The sequence below is a fragment of the Phocoena phocoena genome, chromosome 10 (genome assembly GCF_963924675.1).
Source record: "Phocoena phocoena chromosome 10, mPhoPho1.1, whole genome shotgun sequence".
NCBI classification, from domain to species: Eukaryota; Metazoa; Chordata; class Mammalia; order Artiodactyla; family Phocoenidae; genus Phocoena; species Phocoena phocoena.
The window spans coordinates 48,131,109-48,159,010 of record NC_089228.1 but is presented as its reverse complement, the minus strand read 5'-3'; the positions used below and the strand labels follow the sequence as shown (position 1 = coordinate 48,159,010).

The 27,902-nt window shown below is 38.6% G+C and overlaps 1 protein-coding gene across 1 annotated transcript in view; it reads left to right on the top strand.

Annotated features, from left to right (window-relative positions):
* Positions 1–27,902, top strand: part of OXSR1 (oxidative stress responsive kinase 1) — a 106,163-nt gene that overhangs the window by 43,987 nt on the left and 34,274 nt on the right. The window contains exons 5-7 of the mRNA XM_065884990.1: positions 13,043–13,098; positions 22,900–23,009; positions 25,498–25,599. Coding sequence (XP_065741062.1) covers positions 13,043–13,098; positions 22,900–23,009; positions 25,498–25,599 — 268 coding nt within the window. The remainder of the gene's footprint in view (positions 1–13,042; positions 13,099–22,899; positions 23,010–25,497; positions 25,600–27,902) is intronic.

Below are 27,902 nucleotides of genomic sequence, written 5' to 3'. Positions count from 1 at the left end.
GAAAGAAAACTCAGGGAAGTGGTATAGTGCTATGTGAAAGTGGACTTGGATTAGTTGTAAATGTGTAGAGCAAACTCTAGGGCAGCCACTAAAAAAGGAAAAAAAAAAAGAATTAATATGCTAAGAGAGAAGAGAAAAATAGAATCATATAAAGTGCTCAATTAAAACCAAAGAAAGCTGAAAAAGAATGGAAGAACACAACAAGATAAAACATTTAAAATCACCTACTTTTAACGAACTACAAAAATAAGAACAGACTGAGCCCAGAGTTAGCAGAAGGAAGTTAAATAAAAACATTACAGTGGAAATATATGAAATACAGACTAAAAATACAGTTGAAAAGATCAATGAAACCAGTTTTTAAGAACTGGTTTCTTAAAAAGATAAATAGACAAATTGTTAGCTAGACTCACCAAGAGAAAAAGAGAGAGGACTCAAATAAATTAAATTCAGAAATGAAAGAGGAGACATTACAGCTGATACCACAGAAGTATAAGGGATCATAAGAGACTACTATGAACAATTATATGCCAACAAATTGTACAACCTAGAAGAAATGGATAAATTCCTAGAAACATACAATCTACCAAGACTGAATCATGAAGAAACAGAAAATCTAAATGGACCAATTACTACTAAGGAGATCAATTCAATAATCAAAAACCTCCCAACAAAAATCCAGGACTGATGGCTTCACTGGTGAATTTTACTAAATATTTAAAGAGGAACTTATAATAATCCTTCTCAAACTCTTCCAAAAACTAGAAGAGGAGGAAACATTACAAACTCATTTTACAAGGCCAGCATTACCCTGATACCAAAGCCAGACAAGGACACTACAAGAAAAGAAAATTACAGGCCAATATCCTTGATAAACATATATGCAGAGATCTTCAACAAAATGTTAGCAAACAAAATTCAACAGTATGTTAAGAGGATCATACAGCATGATTAAGTGGGATTTATTCCAGGGATGCAAGGGGGGTCCAACATCTGCAAATCAATCACTATGATACACCACTTTAACAAAATGAACGATAAAATCATGGTCATCTCAATAAATGCAGAAAAAGCTTTTTGACAAAATTCAACATCCTTTCATAATGAAAACTTTTGACAAACTGGGTGTAGAGGGTGTAACATAATAAAGGCCATTTATGATAAGTCCACAACAAACATCATACAAAAAATGATACTGACCTCTATCTTATACCATACAGAGGAATCAACTCAAAATGGATTAAAGACATGAACTTAGGACCTGAAAGTATAAAAACTCCTAGAAGAGGGCTTCCCTGGTGGCTCAGTGGTTGAGAGTCCGCCTGCCGATGCAGGGGACACGGGTTCGTGCCTCGGTCCGGGAAGATCCCACATGCCGTGGAGTGGCTGGGCCCGTGAGCCATGGCCGCTAGCCTGCGCGTCCAGAGCCTGTGCTCCGCAACGGGAGAGGCCACAACAGTGAGAGGCCTGCGTACCGAAAAAAAAAAAAAAAACCTCCTAGAAGAAAACATATCCTTGAAATTGGTCTTGGCAATGATTTTTTGGATTTGACACCAATCGCAAAGGCAGCAAAAGCAAAAACTTTAAAAATTAGACCACATCAAACTAAAAAGCTTCTGCACAGCAAAGGAAACCATCAAAAAAGTAAAAAGGCAACCTACTAAATAGGAGTAAATATTTGCACATCACATGTCTGGTAAGGGGATAACATCCCCCAAATAGGAGGAACTCATACAATTCAGAGGCAAAAAAATAAAAACAACCCAATTTAAAAAATGGGAAAAGGACCTGAATAGACATTTTTCCAAGGAACACATATAAGTAGCCAACAGATACATGTGTAAAAGGTGATCAATATCACTAACCATTGGGGAAATGCAAATCAAAACGACAATGAAATATCATCTCACACCTGTTAGGATGTCTGTTATCAAAAAAACAAGATACCAGGCAATTCCCTGGTGGTCAAGTGGTTAGGACTCCGTGCTTTCACTGCCAAGGGCCAGGGTTCAGTCTCTGGCCAGGGAACTAAAATCGCACAAGCCATGTGGTGCAGCCAAAAAACAAAACAAAAAGACAAGATATCAGATGCTGGCAAGGATATGGAGAAAGGGAACCCTTGTGTACTGATGTTGGGAGTGTAAACTGGTACAGCCACTGTGGAAACAGTATGGAGGTTCCTCAAGAAATTAAAAATAGAATTACAGGGAGACTTCCCTGGTGGTCCAGTGGTTAAGACTCCGCACTTCCAGTGCAGGGGGCACAGGTTTGATCCCTGGTCTGGCAGCTAGGATCCCACAAGTCGTGTGGCGCAGCCAAAAAAAAAGAATTACAATAAGATCCAGAAATCGCATTGCTGGGTATATGTCCAAAAGAAATGAAGTCATTATCTCAAAGATATCTGTACTCCCATATTCAGCATTATTCACAATAGCCAAGATATGGAAACAACCTAAGTGTGTGTCATGGATGAATGGATAAAGAAATTGTGATACACACACACACACACACACACACATACAATGGACTTTATTCATCCATGAAAAGGAGGAAGGCCTGTCATTTGTGACAACATGGATGAACTTGGAGGGCATGTTATGCTAAGTGAATTAAGCCAGACAGAGAAAGACAAATACTGCATGGTATCACTTAATATGTGGGGTCTTAAAACACACACACACACACACACACACACACACACACAAATTCCTTGAAATAGAGAGTAGAAAAGTGGTTGCCAGGGGCTGAGTGGGTGAGGGAAACAGGGAGAGGTTGGTACAAACTTTCAGTTATAAGATGAATAAGGTCTGAGGATTTCATGTATATCATGTTGACTATAGTGGATAACACTGTATCATATTATTGCAGTTTGCTAAGAGAGGAGGATTTAAATGTTCTCAAAAAAAAAGTAAATATGTGAGGTGATAAATGTGTTAATTAACTCTATGGAGTTAATCCTTTCCCAGTGTATATGTGTACCAAACCATCACATTGTACACTTTAAATATCTTACAGCTTTATTTATATCTTAAAAATTTATTTATCTTACAATATACCTTATTTATTTATATCTTATAATTTTATACCTCAGTTAAAAAAAAATCACCTACTTAACCCTAATCCATCAGCAAACAGACAAGCAAAGGCCCAGAAAAGTAACTGATCAAAGATCAGACGACTACCAATTTGTAAAACTGAGGTTTTAAGGAGTAATCAGAATATGGAGGAAAAAACCAAGGTATTCCCTCCCCCTACACACAAACTTTTGATTAGATTACCCTGAGAGTAGAAGCATTTTAAAGAAAATCAGCGTATAGTAAGTGAAATCACTCATCTATAGAAGCATCTCATTCTAGGAAAAATGAATGATTCTTTCCAGTTGTTTAAGTTTTTCCACCTGCTTAAGTCTTACAAAAGAAACAAACTTTTTTTAATTAATTTTTATTTTCGGCTGTGTTGGGTCTTCCTTGCTGCGCACGGGCTTTCTCTAGTTGTGGTGAGTGGGGGCTACTCTTTGTTGCGGCACATGGGCTTCTCATTGCAGTGGCTTCTTTTTATTTTTAATTTAATTTATTTTATTTATTTTAGTTTTGGCTGCATTGGGTCTTCTTTGCTGTGCGTGGGCTTTTCTCTGGTTGCAGTGAGCTGGAGCTACTCTTTGTTGCGGTGCACGGGCTTCTCATTGCGGTGGCTTCTCTTGTTGCAGAGCACGGGCTCTAGGCACGCAGGCTTCAGTAGTTCTGGCACAGGGGCTCAGTAGTTGTGGCTTGCAGGATCTAGAGTGCAGGCTCAGTAGCTCAGTAGTTGTGGTGCATGGGCTTATTTGCTCTGCGGCATGTGGGATCTTCCCAGACCAGGGCTCAAACCCGTGTCCCCTGCATTGGCAGGCGGATTCTTAACCGCTGTGCCACCAGGAAGTGGTAGCTTCTCTTGTTGTGGAGCATGGGCTCCAGATATGCAGGCTTCAGTAGTTGTGGCACGCGGGCTCAGTAGTTGTGGCTCGCGGGCTCTAGAGCACAGGCTCAGTAGTTGTGAGGGCTCAAACCCGTGTCTCCTGCATTGGCAGGTGGATTCTTCACCACTGCGCCACCAGGGAAACCCCAAACTTTCTTTTTATGAGGATAAAAGAGAGTAACTGATTCTAAGGAATAACATGTAAACTAGAAATCTTGGAAACACTGAAAGTATATTCTTAAGACAATAGTATTTTTCATCTAAAATTGTACCTAATCAGTTGTTTTGTACCTAGTTAAAATAATGTGTTAACAAATGACTGAAAAGGGGGTATGACCAAAGGGTAAATGTTTAGGAATTTATTTCCCACACTGTCAAGGGAAAAGGTGCCCTGAAAAACAGGATTCCTGTCCTCTGAATGGTGATAACCCTGTGTATACATACCTTGATACTAGCAATGAACATAATTCAGTTAATACCTCAGTTCTGATTCCATGTTCATCAAGTAATCTTCTAGAAAGACATATGCCGTAGACTGCTAATTGGCCCCTAATATGTCTCCCCTTGTTTTAGAATTAAAAGAAAAAAGACATTTTTTACTGGGCACATGAACATCCAGAGGAAAGGCAGCATTTCATAGCCTCCTATGCAGGCCAGATTTGACTGTGTGATTTAGTTTCTAGCCACTGTGATGAAAACAATAGTGTTCCCTTAACAGGTTTTATCAGTCCCAGCACCACTGACTTTTGGGCTGGGCAATTCTTTGTTTCAGGGGCTATCCTGTGCATTATAGAATGGATCTAGCAGCATATCCGGCTTCTACCTATTACATGCCAGTAGCAGACACGTACACACCGACCCCAGTGCCCATTGCGACAACCTAAAATATCTCTAGACATTGCCAAATACGCTGAGAACCACTGCTCACAGAAAGTGACATAACCTCTTTATGCCCTTTCCTTCCTTCCATTGAAATGTGGATGTGGTAGTAAGGCATCTTGGACTGTGCAGCGAGAACTTAGAGATGGTAGAGCAATAAAATATGAGGAACCTGAATCACCAACTCTGTGGAGTTACCATGCTGAACTGATGTCACTCATGCCCAGACTGTCATGTGAGAGGAAAAAAAATTTATTTTACCACCATATAGATCATCAGTGATTGACAGACTCTGGCCCACAGGATGAATGCAGCCTGATGCCTGTTTTTTGTTTGTTTTTTTGTTTGGGTTTCTTTTTTAAAATACAGCCATGCACATTTTAGCACTACAGAGAAAAAGTAGTGGTGACAGATATCATCTGCCCCACAAACCCTATTTACTATCTGGCCCTTTAAGATAATGTTGACCCCTGGTGTAGATAATAATGACAGCTAGCATTCACTGCAACTTGTGTGCTAAATACTTTTTTTTTTTTTTTTTTAGTATTTATTATTTGGCTGCACTGGGCCTTAGTTGCAGCATGTGAACTCTTAGTTGCAGCATATGGGGTCTAGTTCCCTGACCAGGGATCGAACCTGGGCCCCCTGCATTGGGAGCATGGAGTCTTAGACACTGGACCACCAGGGAAATCCCTAAATACTTTTCTAAGTGTATTTTCTACCTTAACCTGATTTAATCTTCACAATTATTTTATGAGTTGGTACTATTATTTTTTAATTAATTAATTAATTTTTGGCTGCGTTGGGTCTTCATTGCTGCGCATGGGCTTTCTCTCTAGTTGCGGTGAGCAAGGCCTACTCTTTGTTGCCGTGTGCCTACTTCTTGCTGTGGTGGCTCCTCTTTGTGTGGACCACAGGTTCTAGGCACATGGGCTTCAGTAGTTGTGGCACACAGGTTCAGTAGCTGTGGCACACGGGCTTAGTTGCTCCGTGGCACGTGGGATCCTCCTGGACCAGAGCTCGAACCCATGTCCCCTGCATTGGCAGGTGGATTCTTAACCACTGCGCCACCAGGGAAGCCCCTGGTACTATTATTATTCCTATTTTACAGATGACGAAACCAAGGCAAAGAGAGTTAAGTAACTTGCCAAAGGTCACCCAGCTAGTGACAGAGCTGGGATCTGAATTTAGCAGTCTACTTCCAAAGTCTTCTAGGAAATATTGTGCTAATCAGTGATGCTGGGCATACATATCATGCTGGGTTTAAATATCAATTATAGTTTTTAGTTACTAACTCAATAGAATTTAGATCTGCCACTGAATTATTATTCTTTAAATATGCAATTGTTGTCTTATTTGATATATCCGTATCTTTATTTTTAAAAGTCAAAGTCTTCACTTTAGAACATGGATAGAAGTATGTTCTTTTCCCTAAACCTTTACATACTCAGACTTTATATAGTCAATAGTAAAATTAACCCAAAATACACACTGAAATACACGTTAAGTCCACTGTTTTTTTTTCTTTTTCTTTTTTGCAGTACGCAGGCCTCTCACTGTTGTGGCCTCTCCCGTTGTGGAGCACAGGCTCCGGACGCACAGGTTCAGCGGCCATGGCTCACGGGCCTAGCCGCTCCGCGGCATGTGGGATCTTCCCGGACCGGGGCACGAACCCGTGTCCCCTGCATTGGCAGGCAAACTCTCAACCACTGCACCACCAGGGAAGCCCCACTGTCTTTTTTAGAAAGCAATCAAATTGACTTACATCAAGTTCAGGCACAAATTCAATCTGTGCTCAATTGTGTATGACTGTAACATCTACTTTGTTAAATCTGTCAGCTCTCATTTAGCTAAATGAGTAAAAGGGACAAAAAAATATTGAAAGAAATAGTGACCTAAAACTTCCAAATTTGAGGAAAAACATTAATCTACAAATTTAAGAAGCTTAACGAACCACAGTTAAGATAAATAACAAAGAGATCTATACCTAGACACATCATAGTCACACTATTGAAACCTAAACACAAAGAGAATATCTTGAAGGCAGCAAGAGAAAAACAACTTATCATGTAGGGGGAGTGCTATAGACTGAATGTTTGTGTCCCCTCAGAATTCATATGTTGAAACCTAATCCTCAATGTGGTGGTATTTGTAGGTGGAGCCTTTGGGAGGTACATAGGTCATGAGGGTAGAGCCCACATGAATGGTATTAGTGTCCTTATAAAAGAGACCCCAGAGGGCTTCCCTGGTGGTGCAGTGGTTGAGAGTCCACCTGCCGATGCATGGGACACGGGTTCGTGCCCCGGTACGGGAAGATCCCACATGCTGCGGAGCGGCTGGGCTCATGAGCCATGGCCACTGAGCCTGCGTGTCCGGAGGCTGTGCTCTGCAGCGGGAGAGGCCACAACAGTGAGAGGCCCGCGTACCACAAAAAAAAAAAAAAAAAAGAGAGACCTCAGAGAACTCCCTTGCCCCTTCTGCCTTGTGAAGATACAGTGAAAAGGTGGTCACCCATGAACAGGGAAGCAGCCCCTCACCAGGCACCAAATCTGCCCCTGCTTTGATCTTGGACTTTCCAGCCTCCATAACTGTGAGAAATAAATGTTGGTTGTTTAAGTTGCCCAGTCTGGTATTTTTGTTATAGCAGCCTGGACAGACTAAGACAGAGAGCATCAGTATGATTAGGAGGAGTTGACTTCACATCAGAACCGTGGAGGCCAGAAGTAGCTGAAGTTAGCCCTACAGCACTAATGACCCCTTTGAAATATAGTCCTCTGTGATTGAAAGATATTTTATAGGTACATACAGGTTCAGGATTGTTATCTTCTTGGTAATTATTCCCTTTTTTGTTGTTGTTGTTATATAATGATGCTTTTTATTCCTAGAAATGCTTTTGTATTAAAGACAGTTAGGTCTTATTTTAATAAGGCTTTACTGGCTTGCCTTTGGCAAGTATATGTTTCATTGTGGCTCAGTCTTCCCAGGGTCCTAGGTTTATGAGCGGTCTCAGTTCTCTTTCTCAACCTTAAGCTAGCCCAATGCCATGTATTCTGTTTATGGGTAGATTTTAAAGCCTGAGCTCCCTAGCTATTTGGTGGAGTATCTCTGTTCTGTCTCCCCAGGCTTACTGCTCCGCTCTTAAGTGTCCTTTTCATTTCTGAAGATTGAAGATTTCCTTTTCTTTATTTCATGTTCATTTATGTGGCAGTTTCCCCCCCTAATGAATTCAGCATTTCTTTGTGTTTGGAGAAGGGGAATGGTGTATCTTGGGGCCAAGGCCTGGGTAGTAAGTGATGAAAGTCTGCCATGTTGCTGGAATGGAAATTCTCTTACACATAAAATCAGAGAACCTTAATGTTGGCTTCATATTGGAATCACTTGGGAAACTTTAATAAGTACCAGTTCCTGGATCCACTGCCAGAAATTCATTTAACTGGTCTATGATGAGGCCTTGGCATTGGGACTTCTGAAAGTTCCCCAAGAGATCCTAATATGCAGCCAAGGCTAAGAACCCTACTTACACTTTAGCCAAGATGCACTGAGATTTCAACAGGAGAAACGTTGGGATAAAGTTGTTTTACTGGGAAACAGAGATGGATGTTTTTAGTAGGTTTTGTTACTTCTCATATCTTTAGAGTCCAATTGTTATTTCAGGTAGATTTGTGTCAGTCTGGTGGATTAGGTCAAATAATTTTACTGTTTCTACTGTGTTTTCTCCTTGACTCCCCAGGCTTTAGAGGTTTTGACTAGGGTGAACAGGTCTCTAAATTAGACTTACGCTTTTCTCTCTGTATCTACGTACCCAAATATTTTTCCCATTTAAAGAGGTTAGCTTTAACAGAAATGGTAGATATTTAGTCAGTTTAAGATGCCTAAATGTAGTGTATTTTCCAGCTTTTGTCTTGATTCATTTCTTCTCTTGGCCTTTTTCATGTTTTCCATAAACTGTGCCTATTGATGAGTCATAAAAATGTAATGGGGGGGCTTCCCTGGGTGTGCAGTGGTTAAGAATCCTCCTGCCAATGCAGGTACACAGGTTTGATCCCTGGTGGCACAGTGGTTAAGAATCCACCTGCCAATGCAGGGACACGGGTTCGATCTGTGCACCACAACTACCGAGCCTGCGCTCTAGAGCCCACGAGCCACAACTACTGAGCCCATGTGCCACAACTACTGAAGCCTGGCGCCTAGAGCCTGTGCTCTGCAACAAGAGAAGCCACCGCAATGAGAAGCCCACTCGCCGCAACTAGAGAAAGCCCGCACACAGCAATGAAGACCCAATACAAGCAAAAATAAAATAACTAAAAGTAAATAAATTTTTTAAAAAATGTGATGGGGAGAAACTTGTGTTCTGTACTAATGAGAAAGTCACTTGTCTATGATATTCCTTTTAATTTTAAAAGGAATCTGTAACTTTGGTGCAATAGTGACTTGTGAGAAATGGTATCAAGCTGTGAAAAACAACACTCACTGTTCTTGCTATTTAAGAGTGGTTGGAGGAAAAAAAAAAAAAAAAAAAGAGTGGTTGGAGGATTTAGCTGTTGGGGCTGTTGGGTTGCTTGAAATCCTTTGAGACAGGTAACAAAGGTTCTTCAGTTAAGGACTATTACATTGATTTCCAGAGATTTAGTTACAAATCTTTTCCTTGAAAGGTCATTTGCCCTGTTGTGTGTGAGGACAGACTGTGGTGTGTTTAATTGTCCAGTGAGCCATTTAGCTTCATGATCTTCCTCTGCTTTTACTCTTGGAAACTGTTCTGTATTTTGCACTTTTGGTTTGAAAAGGGAAACATGAATTGATTATCTGGAGAATTGATCAGGAAAAGTAGTCACCTGAAGTGTAGGTTCTACTGAAAATGGATTACTGTTTCTTCACTTAAGACAAAAGCTTAGAAAACATTATTTGAATGGGTAATGCAAATATAAGCTTAGAAATTCAAATGGTACAAATGGTATATGATAAAAAAACAAGTCTTCACCATATCAACTGTGCTAAAACATGGTGATAACTATGTACTCTTGATATGATGTGATGAAAATGGCACTTGACTTCTGTGGTTTTCCTTCCCAAAACTCATAACAACAGTTTAATCATGAGGAAAACATCATACAAATTCCAATAGAGGGGCATTCTACAAAATACTGGACCGTTACTCCTCAAAACTGTCAAGGTCATTAAAAACAAGGAAAGTCAAAGATTAACTGTCACAGACAAGAGAAGCCCCTAAGAAGACATGACAACTAAATGGAACATGGTATCCTGGGAAAGAAAAGGGACATTAGGTTAAAACTAAAATATTTGAATAAATTGTAGACCTTAGTTAATAGTAATGCATCAATACTAGTTCATTACTGTGGCAACAGAACCACTTAACGTGTCATGTTAATAATAGGGGACCAACTGCGTGACAGGTGTATGGGAACTCCTCTGCACTATCTTCTCAATTTTTATGTAAATCTAAAACTGTTCTAAAAATAATAAAGCATTTTAGGGACTTCCCTGGTGGCGCAGTGGTTAAGAATCATCCTGCCAAGGCAGGGGACACGGGTTCGAGCTCTGGTCCAGGAGGACCCCACATGCCGCAGAGCAACTAAACCTGGGCACCACAACTGCTGAGCCTGAGCTCTAGAGCCTGCGAGCCACAACTACTTAGCCTGCGTGCCACAACTACTGAAGCCCGCGCACCTAGAGCCTGTGCTCTGCAACAAAAGAAGCCACCACAATGAGAAGCCCGCGCACTGCGACGAAGAGTAGCACCCGCTTGCTGTAACTAGAGAAAGCCCGCTCACAGCAACAAAGACCCAAGGCAGGCATAAATAAATAAACAAATAAACAGACAATAAATAAATATAATAAAGCATTTACAAAAAGAAAAAATCTCCTTCCTTCACTGAACCTCTAGTACCCTGGTCTAAAGGGAACCACTTCTTGCCATTTTCTTGTGATTCCTTTGAGAGAGATTTTTATGGCAATATAAACATACTGTATATATCTCCCTCCTGCTTAAAAAAAAAAAAAGACAAATGGCAACATGATGTATGTAGTATTGTTATTTCACTTAATATATTTGGAGATTGTTCCGTATTAACATATATATTCGTTAGTATTCATAGTATTTCATTATATAGATAGACCATAGTTTAACTGCTCTCCTATTTAGATGGATAGGAGGTGGGAGTTGGGAGGTGGGATGGCAGGAGGGAACAATTTTATTTTTGTATTTAGTTGGATTGATTGATTTACTACTCCACATCTCTTCAGAAACAGTCAGTTTTTATTTTAGTGTTTAGTTGGATGGATGGATTGATTTAATGATTCACTTATCTCCATAAGGAGATTTAAGGCAGGTTGTCTTCTATTTAGTTATTTAAATCTATTTGATGAATATCTGGGAGATGCCCCCTATGCACTAATTATAATACTAAGTAAGTGCAGATGATATAGAAATGTACTAAGATATGACTCATGGTGAAATGAGAAAGATTATATTTTTATGATCTGTACTAACATTACAGCCTGCTGCAGAAACACAGAGGAGGAAGTGACTAAACTATATATTGTTTTTCCCGTTAAATTTTAGATATCATTCCAGATGAACCCAGAAAAAGGAGTTGAAGGTTCATGGTTGCCTTAGTTGAATGGTCTTGTCACCAAGGGAAGGAAATATCCTCAGTTCTCTCCTGTTCATGGTGTAGACTTTAGGTTTGTAGGGCAAAGTGAGCCAACCTCCATTCTAAGTCAGCCTCTGGGAAAGGTCCTATAAATTGCTTGGATTTATAAGCAGAAAAAAATACTCAGTAACATGATTTCCGAATGATTCAGTATATATTCAGGAAAGGTATTGTATACTCTTGGTATGGTGACGTTGCTACACACAGTTGTGAAACTGTTGTTCATTGTTTACCAAGGAATGGTTATAGCTAAGGATAGGGGAAAGAAGACAGGGACAAGGAAGAGATGAAGTGTCCTTTCACTGGTTCTTTTTCCTGACAAATAGTGTCTTCTTCCATGAGCTAGCCTCACTTTTCTTTCTTGTCTAGTAGCTTCAAGGCCTGGCTCTCTTTTATTTAATTATATTTATTTTTAATTATGAAACAAATAAGTGAGTCCATTCCCACAAGACTCTGATCCCACTCCTCTCCACTAAAGGAAATAAATTCATTGCTCTCTGTGTATGGAAAGGGGTGTGTGCGTTTGTGTGTGTGTAACATTAATGGTGGCGTACAAAATGCACTGTCCTATTTGATTTGTTCACTTAGCAGTATGTATTATGTATTAGAGGGCATGACATGTTGATTGACCTTAATCCATTTCATGGATGTAACAGAATTAATTTAATCTTTTTGCTGTTGTTGGCTTTCTAGGTTGCTACCATTTTTGGTTTGTTATTACAAACAATTCTGTAGACAACTCCCTTGTATATTCTGTGAACATTGTGAGAGTTTCTCTAGGTTATCAAAGAAGTGGATTACTCATAGGAATTAGGGATTGTAAATTTTGCTAGATATTACTGACACATTATTGCATGAGAAAAACAAGTTGTAGATTTGAAGGGATAGTACGATATCATTTATGTTGGAAGAAAAGTCCAGATATGTCACAGGAACATATTCTGTTAACTAGACTGATAATGGTTGAAAACTTTGGAGAGAATACTAGACTTGAGAACAGTGGTCAAAAGGAACTTTGGCCTTTTCAGTGATGTTTAGGTTTTTATAGCAGGAATGTGTTCATGTATGACTTGAGCTGTTATATATAGTTACTAATAAGAATATAGAGATGTTTGAATAATTTCCATCATGTATTTATGCTACAGGCATAGAATAGTCCCTGTTTTCAACCACACACCATTTAAAATTTTTGATCATATATTAGGGTGTAGAAAAAAATCATTGTATTTTAAAAAGTAGATAAGGTGATAGTAAGTGAGGGTCACATTCTTTGGCCACTATTATCTCAATTGAGTATTTAATAACCTCAGATTTTCCAAATTTAATAGTAAAAAGCTATATGTTATTGTTTACAATGTTTGGATTCTAGCACAAGTGACTACAATTTTTTAAATTCTACTGTTGGCCTTAATACCCTTTAATGCAAAATAGAACATTTAAATATTGACAGTGTTGTGGTGAATATAGTGAACCGCTTAAATTATGTGACTCCAGAGAATAGGTGTTTTTTAATAAGTGATTCTTTTTTTTTCTTAAAGAGATGTGAAAGCTGGCAATATTCTTCTTGGAGAAGATGGCTCAGTACAGATTGCAGGTAATGATTAATATTTCTTTTTATTTTGGTTTAATGGTTGATAGAACCACATTACTTATCTGTTACGTTTTCTTAGTTTTCTCTTCTATCCCCTGGACCCTCTCTGGTCAAACATACTATGTTGACACATCCCTACTGACTCAAGGTATCTTCCACTACTCATCCTTCATTTTCAGTCTTAGGCATTTTCTGACCATTACTCATTACCTTACAATTATCTACTCCTTATCCCCATTAAAGTCGTCATCTGTGGGTTTTCATAGCATTCTTTACTTTCTTTTAAAGGAGAAGTAGTCAAGAAACCTCATTGCGTTTAAGAATAAATATGCTACAGAGAGGTGATACAGAACTGCTTCTGTCCTGGGAGAAATGGGGTATTTGCCAATTAGGAAGAGGCATCTGAGAGGTGGAAGTGTACTTTTGTCAGATTCAGAGCTAAAGAGACAAGAACTGGAGTCCAAGGCCTGCCAGTGTTGCTATCCTGGTGAAATGCCCCCTCCACCAGGGTGAAACTCCAGAATAGCTGAACTGCAGGATTGTAGATCAAGCAGATCATCTGAGAAAAAACCTCAGCTTGGTCCCACACTGCTGGAACAGTCAGATGTTTGGCAGGAGGAAAATAACCACCCAAACCTTGAATTATTTCTTCAGCTTTAGAAGATAATTTAGGCACACATCTTCATGTCCTCAGGTAAGGGAATATTTTAACAAAGCCACATCATGTTCTAACGTAAAGAAAAAGATTGATAAATTTGGCTCCTGTAAAATTAGCAACTACTGTTCATCGAAAGAAGAACAGTTTGTCACCATTAATAAGTAAAAAAGCAAAACCACAGAGAAGATATTTGCAGCATGAATAACTTGACAAGGGGCTCAAATTTAGAACATACAAAGAACTCATTAAGGAAAAATCAGATAATCTCAAATGACATCAAAACATAAATATAATAAAAGGTGGTCAGCCTCACTAGCTAGCAATTAAATGCAAAGTAAAATAGCATTGGGGATACCACATTATACTGACTGACGTAGCAAACACATCTGACAGTACTAGTTATCAGTGTGGATGTAAAGCAAGGGAGAATCTCACCCTCTGATGGTGGGAATATAAACAGTACCAACACTTTATTAAGTTGAAGATATGCTTACCCAGAGACTTTAGCTTCTAGGTGTATGGCATAGAGAAACTCATACTTCAGTGTGCCATAGTGCTCATAAGCATTGAAAGTTTGAAACAGTCCCAGGTCTTTTGTTAGTAGAATGGATAAGTAAATTGTAGTTAATTTATACTTTGGAATATTATATAGTGATGAAAATGAATAGAACTACAACTGTATACAAAAGCATTAAATAAATTATAAAAATATAGAGTGAATGAAGCTAGTCAGAATATATAGCTTGTGATTCCATTTATATAAGTTCAAAACCAGGCACAATTATACTGTATTGTTTAGAGAAGCAAAATCAAGTGGTAAGAAACTAAAGAAGAGAGAATTCTGGGAAGATGGCAGAGTAGGAAGCACCAAGAATCTTCTCCCCACCTAAACAACAATTGAATTGGCAGAATTTGTCTAATGTTGGAATTCTGCATTCCACTGATTGCTTGAAAATTCTAGGGCAAGACTTGGAAGGTAAATTACAGTTAATTTCAGAGCTGCTCATTCCTCACCTATCAGCCACCTGGCAGGCAGCTATGCACATGTTTTTGGAGCAGCTTGCAGGAACCATGGTGGCAGAAAAGATCCTGTCCTCCAGATATCCAGGATATGCTCTGATTACTGATTGCTTCTGATCACAGAGGTACAAAGAGACAGGCAGCCATTGTTGTTGCAGCTCCTCCCTTTCAAGTGATTTCCAAGGGACTTTAACAGGCCATGGCCTTTTTTCCTTCCCTTCTCTTGCCCTTTTTGGAGCCAGACTTTAAAGACTAGGACATCAAAAAACAACTACAGGGGAAAACAAAACAAAACAAAACAAAACTATAGAGACTTTCCTGGCAGTCCAGTGGTTAGGACTCTGCGCTTTCACTGCTGAGGGCCTGGGTTTGATTCCCTGGTCAGGGAACTAAGATGCCACAAGCCACGTGGCATGTCCAAAAAAAAAACAAAAACAAAAAACAAAACTACATTGCAGGGAAAATTGGAAAGTGAATGTACATTCCCAGGAAAAGGTGCAGAAAAGATCTGAGAAGATCTTAACTTTACATTTCAGGCTGATGCTTAGCACAGATACAGCCTACCACAACCCCCAAAAAACAAAAAAAATAACAAAAAACAGCAAACCCCAGGAAAGGGGGAGAATCTGATTTCCAGCATTACCACCTTATTAGATTCAAATGTCCAGTCTTCAACAGCAACAAAAAAATCACAGAGCACTCAGTGAAACAGGAAAGTATGGCCTATTCAAAGGAAATAAATAAACGAACAGAAACTATCACTGGAAAAGACCTGATGGCACATCTACTAGACAAAGACTTTAAAACAGCTATCTTAAAATGTTCAGAGAATTAAAGGAAGATATGGAAAAACTCAAAACAATGATGTGTGAATAAAATCTAAATATCAATAAGGAGAGAAAACCTCAAAAGAAACCAAAAAGAAATTCTGGAGCTACAATAACTTGTATTGTGAAATGAAAAACTCACTAGAAGGATTTAAATGCAGATTTGAGCTGGCAGAAGAAATAACTGGTGAACTTGAAGATAGAAAAATGGAAATTATCAAGTCTAAGGAACAGAAAGGAAAATGATTGAAGAAAAGTGAATAGAGCCTGAGGGACCTGTTTGGATACCATTAAGCAGACCAACATACACACTGTGGGAGGCCTAGAAGGAGAAGAAAGGGGCAGAGAGAATATTTGAAGAAATAATGGCTGGAGGGCTTCCCTGGTGGTGCAGTGGTTGAGAGTCCACCTGCCGATGCAGGGGACATGGGTTCGTGCCCCGGTCCGGGAAGATCCCTCATGCCACAGAGCAGCTGGGCCCGTGAGCCATGGCCGCTGCCCCTGCGCGTCTGGAGCCTGTGCTCCGCAACGGGAGAGGCCACAACAGTGAGAGGCCCGTGTACCACACACAAAAAAATAATAATGGCTGGAAACATCTCAAATTTGATGAAAGACAAACATCTGAGAAGCTCAGTGATCTCCAACTAAGGTGAACTCTGAGAGACTCAGAGACTCCCATTATAATCAAACTTATAAAAGGCAAAGACAAAGAATTTTGAAAACAGCGAGAGAAAAGTGACTCATCACATACAAGGGTCCTAAATAAGGTTGTCAGCAGATTTCTCATCAGAAACTTCGGAGGCCAGAAGGCAGAGAGACAGTATATTCAAAGTGCTGAAAGAAAAAGTGTCAACCAAGAATCATATATCCAGTAAAACTGTTTTTCAAAAATGAGGGAGAAATTAAGACATTTCCAGATAAACAAAAGCTGAGGGAATAGACCTGCCCTGTAAGAAATGCTCAAGCGAGTCTTGCAAGGTAAAATCGGAGGACCCTAGCCAGTAACTGCAAGCAGTATGAAGAAATAAAGATCTCAGTAAAGGTAAATACATGGGGATGTATAAAAGCTAGTAGTATTGTAACAATGGTTTGTAACTGCACTTTTTGTTTTCTACATAATTTAAGAGACTGATACATTGCTAAAAACAGTTATTGGTCTAAAACTTGGTATTACTTGGTATTGGTTTGTAACTCCAAGTCTTCTTTTCTACGTAATTTAAGAGACTAATGCATTTAAAAGAATGATTAGTTCATGTTTTTGAGCACACAGTTTATTAAGATGTAATTTTATGATGACAACGACAACCAAAAGAGGTGAGAATAGCGCTGTAAAGGAGAAGAGTTTTTGTATGTTATTGAAGTTAAGCTGATGTAAATTCAAATTAGATTGTTACAACTTTACCATGGTAAATGTAATCCCTATGGTAACCATAAAGAGAATAGCTATAGAATATAAACAAAAGAAAATGAGAAAAAAAATTAAGCATTTTACAACAAAAAATTAAGCACAAAATAAGTAATATAGGAAATGAGGGACCAAAAAGCTATGTCATATGAAAAAAATAACACAATGACAGAAGTAAGTCCCTCCTTATCAATAATTGCTTTAAATGTAAATGAATTAACTGTCCAATTAAAGACAGAGATTGACAGGATGGATAAAAACATGATCCAGTTATATGCTATCTATAAGCAAGTCACTTTAGATCCAAAGACACAAATAGATTGAAAGTGAAAGGATGGAAAAATATATCCTATGCAAATAGTAACTAACTAAAAGAGAGCAGAGGTGGCTACTCTAATATCAGACAAAATAGACTTTAAATCAAAAAAGGTTACCAGGATGTGGGGGGGGTGAATTGGAAGATTGTGATTGACATATATACACTAGTATGTGTAAAATAGATAACTAATGAGAACCTACGGTATAGCACAGGGAACTCTACTTGGTGCTCTATGGTGACCTAAATGGGAAGGAAATACAAAAAAGAGGGGATATATGTATATGTATGGCTGATTCACTTTGCTGTACAGCAGAAACTGACACAGCAGTGTAAAGCAACTATACTCTAATTAAAAAAAAAAAAGGTTACAAGAGACAAAGAAGTACATTACATATTTTTTTAACCTTTTATTTTATATTGGAGTATAGCCAGTTAACAATGTTGTGATAGTTTCAGGTACACAGCAAAGTGACTCAGCCATACATATACATGTATCCAGTCTCCCCTAAGTTCCCCTTCCATCCAGGCTGCCACATAACATTGAGCAGAGTTCCCTGTGCTATACAGTAGGTCCTTGTTGGTTATCCATTTTAAATATAGCAGTGTGTACATGTCCATCCCAAACTCCCTAACTCTCCCTTTCCCCCCGGTAACCATAAGTTCATTCTCTAAGTCTGTGAGTCTGTTTCTGTTTTGTAAGTAAGTTCATTTGGGTCATTTCTTTTTAGATTCCGCATATAAGGGATATCATACAATATTTCTCTTCTCTGTCTGATTTAAGGAAGTACATTACATATTAATAAAAGGTTAAATACAACAAGTAGATACAACACTTATAAATATCCATGCACCTATTAACATAACAGCAAAATATATGGAGCCAAAAATGACAGAAGTGAAGGGTACTGTAGATACCTTTACAATACTGAAGGAAACAGTAGAGAGCTCTATAATAATAGTTGGGGACTTCAGTACTCCACTCTTAATAATGGGTAGAACAGACAGAAGATAAGGAAATAGAGGACTTAACACATTGACCTTCTAGATCTAACAGACATATACGGAACACTCTACCCAACAGGAACAGCATACACATTCTTCTCAAGTGCCCAAGGGACATTTTCCAGGATAGACCATATGTTAGGCCACAGATTAAGTGATATCATCTGACCACAATGGGGTAAAGCTAGAAACCAACAACAGAGGATGGGAAAATTCACAAATTTATGGAAACTAAGCACACATTTTCACAACCAGTGGATGAAGGAAGACATCACAAGGGAAACTAGAAAATACTTAGAAATGAATGAAAACAAAATCACAACCATACCAGAACTCAGGGGACACAGTGAAAGCATTGCTAAGGGGCAGATTTATAGCTTTAGATGCTTTCTTTAACAAGAAAGATAGCACATCAACAACCTAACTTTACAGCTTAAGGAACTAGAAAAAGAAGAAACTGAACCCAAAGCTAGCAGAAGAAGGAAATAATAAAATTTAGAGTTGAGAAAAGGAAATAGAGAATAGAAAAGCAATAGAGGGAATCAATGAAGCCAGAAGATCACCAAAATTGACAAACCTTTAAGTAGACTAAGAAAAAAAGAAAGAAGATTCAAATGACTAAAATCAGAAACAGGGACTTCCCTCGTGGTCCAATGGTTAAGAATCTGCCTTCCAGTGCAGGGGACGTGGGTTTGATCCCTGGTCAGGAAACTGGGATCCCACATGCCATGGGGCAATTGGACCCACGTGCTGCATCCACTGAGCATGCGGGTCACAACTAGAGAGGCTGCATGCTACAACTACTGAGCCCTCGCGCCACAGTGAGGAGCCCGCGTGCCCTGGCAGAGGATCCCATGTGCTGCAATGAAGATTCCAACGAAGATCCCACGTGCTGCAGCTGAAACCCAATGCAGCCAAAAATAAAATAAATAAATAAATACTTTTTAAAAATAAAAGAATCAGAAACAAAAATGGGGACATAACTACCAATTCCACCCAAATAAAAAGGATTATAAGATGGTACTATGAACAATTGTACTCCAACAAATTGGATAACCTAGATGGACAAATTCCTTGAAACACAAAACCTAACAAGGTGAAATCATGAAGAAGTAGAAAATCTGAAATGACCTATAACTAGCACAGAGATTGAATCAGTAATCAAAAATTTTCTGACAGAGAAAAGCCCTGGACTCGATGGTTTCACTGGTGAATTCTATCAAACATTTAAAGAAGAACTAGGGGCTTCCCTGGTGGTTCAGTGCTAAAGAATCCACCTTACAATTCAGGGAATGCGGGTCTGATCCCTGGTCAGGGGACTAAGATCCCACATGCCGCAGGGCAACTGAGCCAGCATGCCACAACTACTGAGCTCACATGCCTCAACAAGACCAAAAGTCAGACAAAGACACTAACAAGAAAAGACTACTACAGACTAGTATCCATTATGAACTTGATGTAGATATTTTCAGCAAAATAACTAGCAAATCAAATTCAGTAGCATATTAAATGGATCATATACCATGGCCAAGTAGGATTTCTTTGGAATGCAAGGATGATTCAACATATGAAAATTATTGTTATACATGACGTTAACAGAAAGAAAAAGAAAACCCACCTGATCACCTCAGTGAAGAACAAGCATTTGAGAAAATTTAACACCCTTTCATGATAGAAACATGCAACAAAGTAGGAACAGAAGGAAACTTCCTCAACATACTAAAAGCCACATATGAATAACCTACAATGAACATCATACTCAGTGATGAAAGGTTTTACTCTGAGTTCAGGAACACAGGAAGGATGTCTGCTTTTGCCACTTCTATTCAACACAGTACTGGAAGTTCTAGATTGAACAGTTAGGCAAGAAAAAAAATAAAAGACATTCAAACTAGAAAGAAAGAGGTAAACTTACGTCTGTTTGCAGATTTTATGATCTTATATGTAGAAAACCCTAAACATTACATAAAAAACTACTTGAGAGACTTCCCTGGTGGTCTAGTGGTTAAGAATCTTCTTTCCAGTGCAGGGGACACAGACTCGATCCCTAGTCAGGGAACTAAAATCCCACATGCCATGGGGCCACTAAGCCCACGCCACAACTACAGAGCCCACGTGCTCTGGAGCCTGCACGCCACAACTACAGAGCCCACGTGCCACAACTACTGAGCCCGCACGCCACAACAAAGATCCCACATGCTGCAACGAAAGATCCCACGTGCCGCAACTAAGACCCAACGCAGCCAAAAGATAAAATAAATAAATAAATATTTTTTAAAAAAACCTATTTGAACTAATAAATGAATTTTGTAAAGTAGGATGCAAAGTCAACAGACATAAATCAGTCACAGACTTCCCTGGTGGTCCAGTGGGTGAGACTGCACGTTCCTAATGCCAGGGGCCTGGGTTCAATCCCTGGTCAGGGAACTGGATCCTGCACACATGCTGCAACTAAGAGTTCTCATTCTGCAACTAAGAAGTCCACATGCCGCAGCTGAGTCTGCATACTGCAACTTAGAAGCCATCATGCCACAATTAAAGATCCTGCATGCCGCAGTGAATATCCCACATGCTGCAACTAAGACCTGGCGCAGCCAAAATAAATAAATAAAGATAAATAAAAATAAAATGGTAATCTTTAACAAAAATCAGTTGCATTTTCTACACTAACAGTGAACAATTTGAAAAAGAAATTACAAAACAATCCCATTTACAAGTAGCATCAAAAAGAATAAAATACTTAGCAGTTAACTTAATCAAGGAAGTAGAATACTTGTACAATGAAAACTATAAAACATTGCTGAAAGAAATTAAAGAGGATGTAAATGAATGGAACCACATCCCCCTGTTCATGGATTGGAAAACTTACTATTGTTAAAAAGTCAATACTCCCCAAAGTAATTTATAGATTCAGTGCAATCCCTATCAAAGCCCCAATGACATTTTTTTTTTTGCAGCAATAGAAAAAAAAAATCCTAAAATTCATATGGAATCTCAGGGAACCTCAAATAGCCAAAACAGTCTTGAAAAAAAAAATGAACAAAGCAGGCAGACTCATACTTCCTGTTTTCAAAGCTTACTACAAAACAACAGTAATATAAACAGTATGTTATTGACATAAAGATAGGTATAGAGACCAGTGGAATAGAATAGAAAGCTCAGAAATAAACCCTCGTACATATGGTCAAATGATTTTTGACAAGGGTGTCAAGGCTATTCAATGGGGAAAAGACAGTCTTTTCAACAAATGGTGCTGGGAAAACTGAATATCCCAATGCAAAAGAATGAAGTTGGACCCTTAGCTAACATTATATTCAAAAATTAACTCAAAATGGACCTAAATATATGACCTAAAACAATAAAACACTTAGAAGAAAACATAGGGCAAAAGTTTCACGATGTTGAATTTAGCAGTGATTTCTTAGATATGACACCAAAGGCACAGGCAACAAAAGAATAAAAATAAACAAGTTGGATTTCATGAAAATTTAAAAATTTTGTGCATTAAAAGACACTCTCCACAGGGTTAGAAGGCAACCCACAAAATGGGAGAAAAGATTTGCAAGTCATGTATCTGGTAAGAGATTTATAATATCCAGAATATATAGAGAACTCCTAAAACTTAACAACAAAAAATCAATTTTAAAATTTAATAGACATTTCTCCAAAGAAGATATTCCAATGTCCAGAAAGCACATGAAAAGATGCTCAGTATCACTAATCATCAGGGAAGAATACAAGTCAAAACTAAAAGGAGATACCCATTAGGATGGCTGTTATCAAAAAATAGAAAATAACAAGGATGTGGAGAAATCTGAGTCCTTGTTCACTATTGGTAGGAACATAAAATGGTACAGCTGTTGTGGGAAAGAGTATGGCAATTCCTTAAATCAATTAAAAATAAAAATACCGTATGATCCAGCAATTCCACTTCTGAATGGAATTATATGCCAAAGAACTGAAATCAGGGACTGAAACAGGTATTTGTGTACCTATTTTCATAGCAGCGTTATTTACAATGGCTAAAACTTGGAAGCAACTTAAGTGTCCATCAGTGGATGAATGAATACACAAAATGTAGTATATACATACAATGCAATATTATTCAACCTCTAAAGGAAGGAAATTCTGACATATGCTACAACATGGATGAACCTTGAAGATCTTACGCTAAGTGAAATAAGTCAGTTATAAAAAGATATACTGTATGATTCCACTTACATGAAATACTTAAGAGCAGTCAAAATCATAGAGACAGAAAGTAGAATGGTGGTTGCCAGGGGCTGGGGAGAAGAGGCAACTGGAGTTAGTGTTTAATGGATATAGTATTTCATTTGGGAAGATGAAAAGAATGGATCGGAGCAAGGAGGAAAATCTGAGGAGATGATGATTGTGGAGGTGGAGAGGAATGGAGTGAGGAATCTGTTAAGCTATGTCTTAATTTAGTCAAGAAGTTTAGCAGAAAGAAGAGAAAAGGTCATGCTGTGTATATAGGACCATAACTATATTACTTTCCTATCTATTTATGTTAGTTACTATACTTTTAATGCCTTGCTGTTGTATTCTATTTTAGACTTTGGAGTTAGTGCTTTTTTAGCAACTGGTGGTGACATTACCCGAAATAAAGTTAGAAAAACCTTTGTTGGAACCCCTTGCTGGATGGCACCTGAAGTTATGGAACAGGTACTGTGTCTTTTGTCTTTTTAAAATGATTTGGGGTTTTGTTACAAAATTGAAAAAATTGAGTAGTGTTTGCTTTTGTTTGTTCTACTAGGTTAGCTTTGGGAAGTACGTCTCTGTTCCTTAAGACTGGTCCATGCTTTAAAAAAAAAAAAAAAAAACTCTAGAATCTTAACAAAGGACATATGAATCTCAAGATTTATACAGAAGGCAACCTAAGGAATAATATACAAGATTGATTTAATGCTAATATCCTTAGTACAAATTAAATGACCTGACTTTTTTTACATGTAGTTTCATTGCTATGGCTCTTGAAGGACTAGTTTTCTCCAAGTCCCTCTTTCCCAGTTGTCAAACAAACTGTAGTCTGATGTCGCTCATCCCATCACCTAATGGAAACTGCTATTTCTCCAATCCAGTGCTCATTTTTTTGCTCCTTGTTTTGCTCTTTGTGGCATTTGAAACTGTTGACCTTTTCCCCCTTTACTCACATCCTTAGCTTCCTCATTCTTCATCTACTTGTCGGGCCATTTCTCTGGCTTCTCTTCTGGCTTTCCTTCTACTGCTAAATGACACTGCTCCCCAGCATCTTGTTTCTGACTCTTCTATTCTCTGACGACACATACTATTTTCATCTCCACTTCCCACCTGTTAATTATTTCTAAATTATATCCAGTCGAGTCTTGTTTTTTAAGCCTCTGGATAGATATTTCCAATTCCCTATAGATGTTTTACATAAATGTCTTATGTCAAACTCAGTATGTAGAACTGAATCTACTTTTTATTCTGTTACAATAAAGTACAATACAGTACAGGCCTATAGTGACCCTGTTGGTGAGGGAAGGCTTCCCATGCTAGGGTTATGGGGATGGCTGAACGCACAGCACCTGACACTGGGCCTAATGAGATTGACAGCAGTTTATTATTTGTATGTACACATATCTGGAGGCAGAGGACACTGCATGCCCCACGGGGTTGCACTTAGGAAGGAAAAGAACAAACAGTTGCTGAAGGAGACAGGCTTTGTAGTATCAAGAGAGTGATATGCCCTTTGGTTTCCTTGTGAAGGTGTGATTGGCTTGTTTGAACAATTCTGACGGCTGGCAGGGAAACCTGCTACTCAGGAATAAACAGGAACTGTACCTGATCCATTTGATATGCAGGGTTGTTGGGCCTAGGGGGCCTTCTCCTTGGGAGGAGACCGGGGAAGGGAACTTTCGCTTAGGTCAGTAGAGGTCCTCCTGTTTACCCAATGTTGAAGCAGCACGTAATATGGAGCTTTAATTTTAGGTCTCAAACCACACACTCCCCAAACCTGTTTCTCCTCCTATATTGCTTAGGATAGAAAATTAAAATATTTAATTATATAATATGCTGGTGACAGTATAACGGAGAGAAATTTGGCAACATATTCACACCAACAACTTTAAAAATATTCTCACCCTTGGTAACTTTTTTCATTCTAAAAATTAAGGTGATAAAACAATACCACAACACAGAGGAATTAATGGGGAGGGTGTGGGACATATATGTAATGGAGTGTTACGCAGCCATAAAAAGGAACAAAATTGGGTCATTTGTAGAGATGTGGATGGACCTGGAGACTGTCATACAGAGTGGGGTGAGTCAGAAAAAGAAAAACATTAACGCATATATGTGGAATCTAGAAAAATGGTGTAGATGATCTTATTTGCAAAGCAGAGATAGAGACACAGATGTGGAGAACAGGCATGTGGACGCCAAGGGGGAAGAGGGGGTGGGATGAACTGGAAGATTGGGATTGATATATATACACTATTGATACTGTGTATAAAATAGATAACTAAGAACCTACTGTGTAGCACAAGGAACTCTACTCAGTGCTCTCTGGTGACCTAAGTGGGAAGGAAATCCAAAAAAAAGAGGATATATGTATACGTGTGGCTGATTCACTTTGCTGTACAGTAGAAACTAGCACGGCATTGTGAAGCAACTATACACCAATAAAAATTAATTTAAAAAAAGAAAAAAACAATACCATAACATAGGAAATTGGGAAAACTATGCCTAAGACTGCCTAACATTTTTTTTTTGTTCCAGTTCTTTCTAGTTTTTTTCTTTAATAGGCTATATATCTGTTTGTAATAGGACCAGAACTTATGAAAACTTTTGTAATCGTTTTTCTTCATAAGTGCTTTATCATATAACATCATAAAGTGGTTTTCCATATTTTCATATAGAATTCATTAATTTTGCTTTTAGTTGAGTGTATAATACTTTTTTAAATGAATATACCATACTTAACTATTTCCCCATTGTTGGTGAACATTCATTCAGTTTTCTTTCTTTCCTTTTCTTTTTTCCTCTTACCAAGTATATTTGGCTTTTGCCAACTTTAGATTATATTTTATTGGCTTAAAATTTATGGTTCTTGATACATATTAGAAGCTACCTTTTAAAAGTGCTTTTAGGGTGGTAAAAATAATCTTGTACATCTCTCTGTTCTGTACAGGTCCGGGGTTATGATTTTAAAGCTGACATCTGGAGTTTTGGGATCACGGCAATTGAACTGGCCACAGGGGCAGCTCCTTATCATAAGTATCCGCCAATGAAGGTGAAGCTCATATTCAAAGTACTACCCCAGCTCATGCCTCAATTCTCTTTCAGAGCCTTACTTCATTTGGCATTCTTTTTTTGTTGTTGTTCTCCTTCACTTTATTTATTTATTTAACATCTTTATTGGAGTATAATTGCTTTACAATGGTGTATTAGTTTCTGCTTTATAACAAAGTGAATCAGCTATGCATATACATATATCCCCATATCTCCTCCCTCTTGCATCTCCCTCCCACCCTCCCCATACCACCCCTTTAGGTGGTCACAAAGCACTGAGCTGATCTCCCTGTGCCATGTGGCTGCTTCCCACTAGCTAGCTTTTTTTTTTTTTTTTTTTTTGCGGTATGCGGGCCTCTCACAGTTGTGGCCTCTCCTGTTGCAGAGCACAGGCTCCGGACGCGCAGGCTCAGCGGCCATGGCTCACGGGCCCAGCCGCTCCGCGGCATGTGGGATCCACCCAGACCAGGGCATGAACCCGTGGCCCCTGCATTGGCAGGCGGACTCTCAACCACTGCGCCACCAGGGAAACCCTAGCTAGCTATTTTACATTTGGTAGTGTATATATGTCCATGCCACTCTCTCACTTCATCCCAGCTTACCCTTCACCCCACCCCATGTCCTCAAGTCCATTCTCTACGTCTGCATCTTTATTCCTGTCCTGCCCTTGGGTTCTTCAGAACCTTGTTTTTTTTAAAGATTCCATATATATGTGTTAGCATACAGTATTTGTTTTTCTCTTCCTGACTTACTTCACTCTGTGTGACAGACTCTGGGTCCATCCACCTCACTACAAATAACTCAATTTCGTTTCTTTTTATGACTGAGTAATATTCCATTGTATATATGTGCCACATTTTCTTTATCCATTCATCTGTCGATGGACACTTAGGTTGCTTCCATGTCCTGGCTATTGTAAATAGAGCTGCAGTGAACATTGTGGTACATGAGTCTTTTTGAATTATGGTTTTCTCAGGGTATATGCCCAGTAGTGGGATTGCTGGGTCATATGGTAGTTCTATTTTTAGTTTTTTAATGAACCTCCATACTGTTCTCCACAGTGGCTGTATCAATTTACATTCCCACCAGCAGTACAAGAGGGTTCCCTTTTCTCCACACCCTCTCCAGCATTTATTGTTTGTACAGTTTTTGATGATGGCCATTCTGACCGCTGTGAGGTGATACCTCATTGTAGTTTTGATTTGCTTTTCTCTAATGATTAGTGATGTTGAGCATCCTTTCATGTGTTTGTTGGCAATCTGTATCTTCTTTGGAGAAATGTCTTTTTAGGTCTTCTGCCCATTTTTGGATTGGGTTGTTTGTTTTTTTGATACTGAGCTGCTTGTAAATTTTGGAGATTAATCCTTTGTCAGTTGCTTCATTTGCAAATATTTTCTCCCATTCTGAGGGTTGTCTTTTTGTCCTGTTTATGGTTTCCTTTGCTGTGCAAAAGCTTTGAAGTTAAATTAGGTCCCATTTGTTTATTTTTGTTTTTATTTTCATTTCTCTAGGAGATGGGTCAAAAAGGATCGTGCTATGATTTATGTCTATGTTTTCCTCTAAGAGTTTTATAGTGTCTTGCCTTATATTTAGGTCTTTAATCCATTTTGAGTTTATTTTTGTGTATGGTGTTAGGGAGTGTTCTAATTTCATTCTTTTAATGTAGCTGTCCAGTTTTCCCAGCACCACTTTTTGAAGAGGCTGTCTTTTCTCCATTGTATATTCTTGCCTCCTTTGTCAAAAATAAGGTGACCACATGTGTGTGGGTTTATCTCTGGGCTTTCTATCCTGTTCCATTGATCTATATTTCTGGTTTTGTGCCAGTACCATACTGTCTTGATTACTGTAGCTTTGTAGTATAGTCTGAAGTCTGGGAGCCTGATTCGTTTGACATTCTTATCCATAGAATTCTGCCCTGCATTCCTTCTAACTCCTGTAGCAGTTAAAATCTCTATTAGATATTTGGTATTTAGCATTGGGTGACTTTACATTGTAGTTGAGCTTTTTATATGATGACTCACCATCTCCTGACTGTGTAACTAGTTTGATATTAGGATCTGTTGTGTCTTATTTTAGGGTGTGTTCCCCACAGTCACTTGTGTAGAACAGCCTCAGTGGGGATGATGATCATTTCTACTTTATAAGGTTGTTGGAAGGGTTACATGTTAATAGTAATTATCACTAACATTGATTCAGCACTTATCTGTGCCAGACACTGTTTTTAAGTGCTTTTAAGTGTTTGAAGTGCTTTTCATATGTTAAATAAGATCCATGCAAAGTGTTCATGTGCCATACATATATATC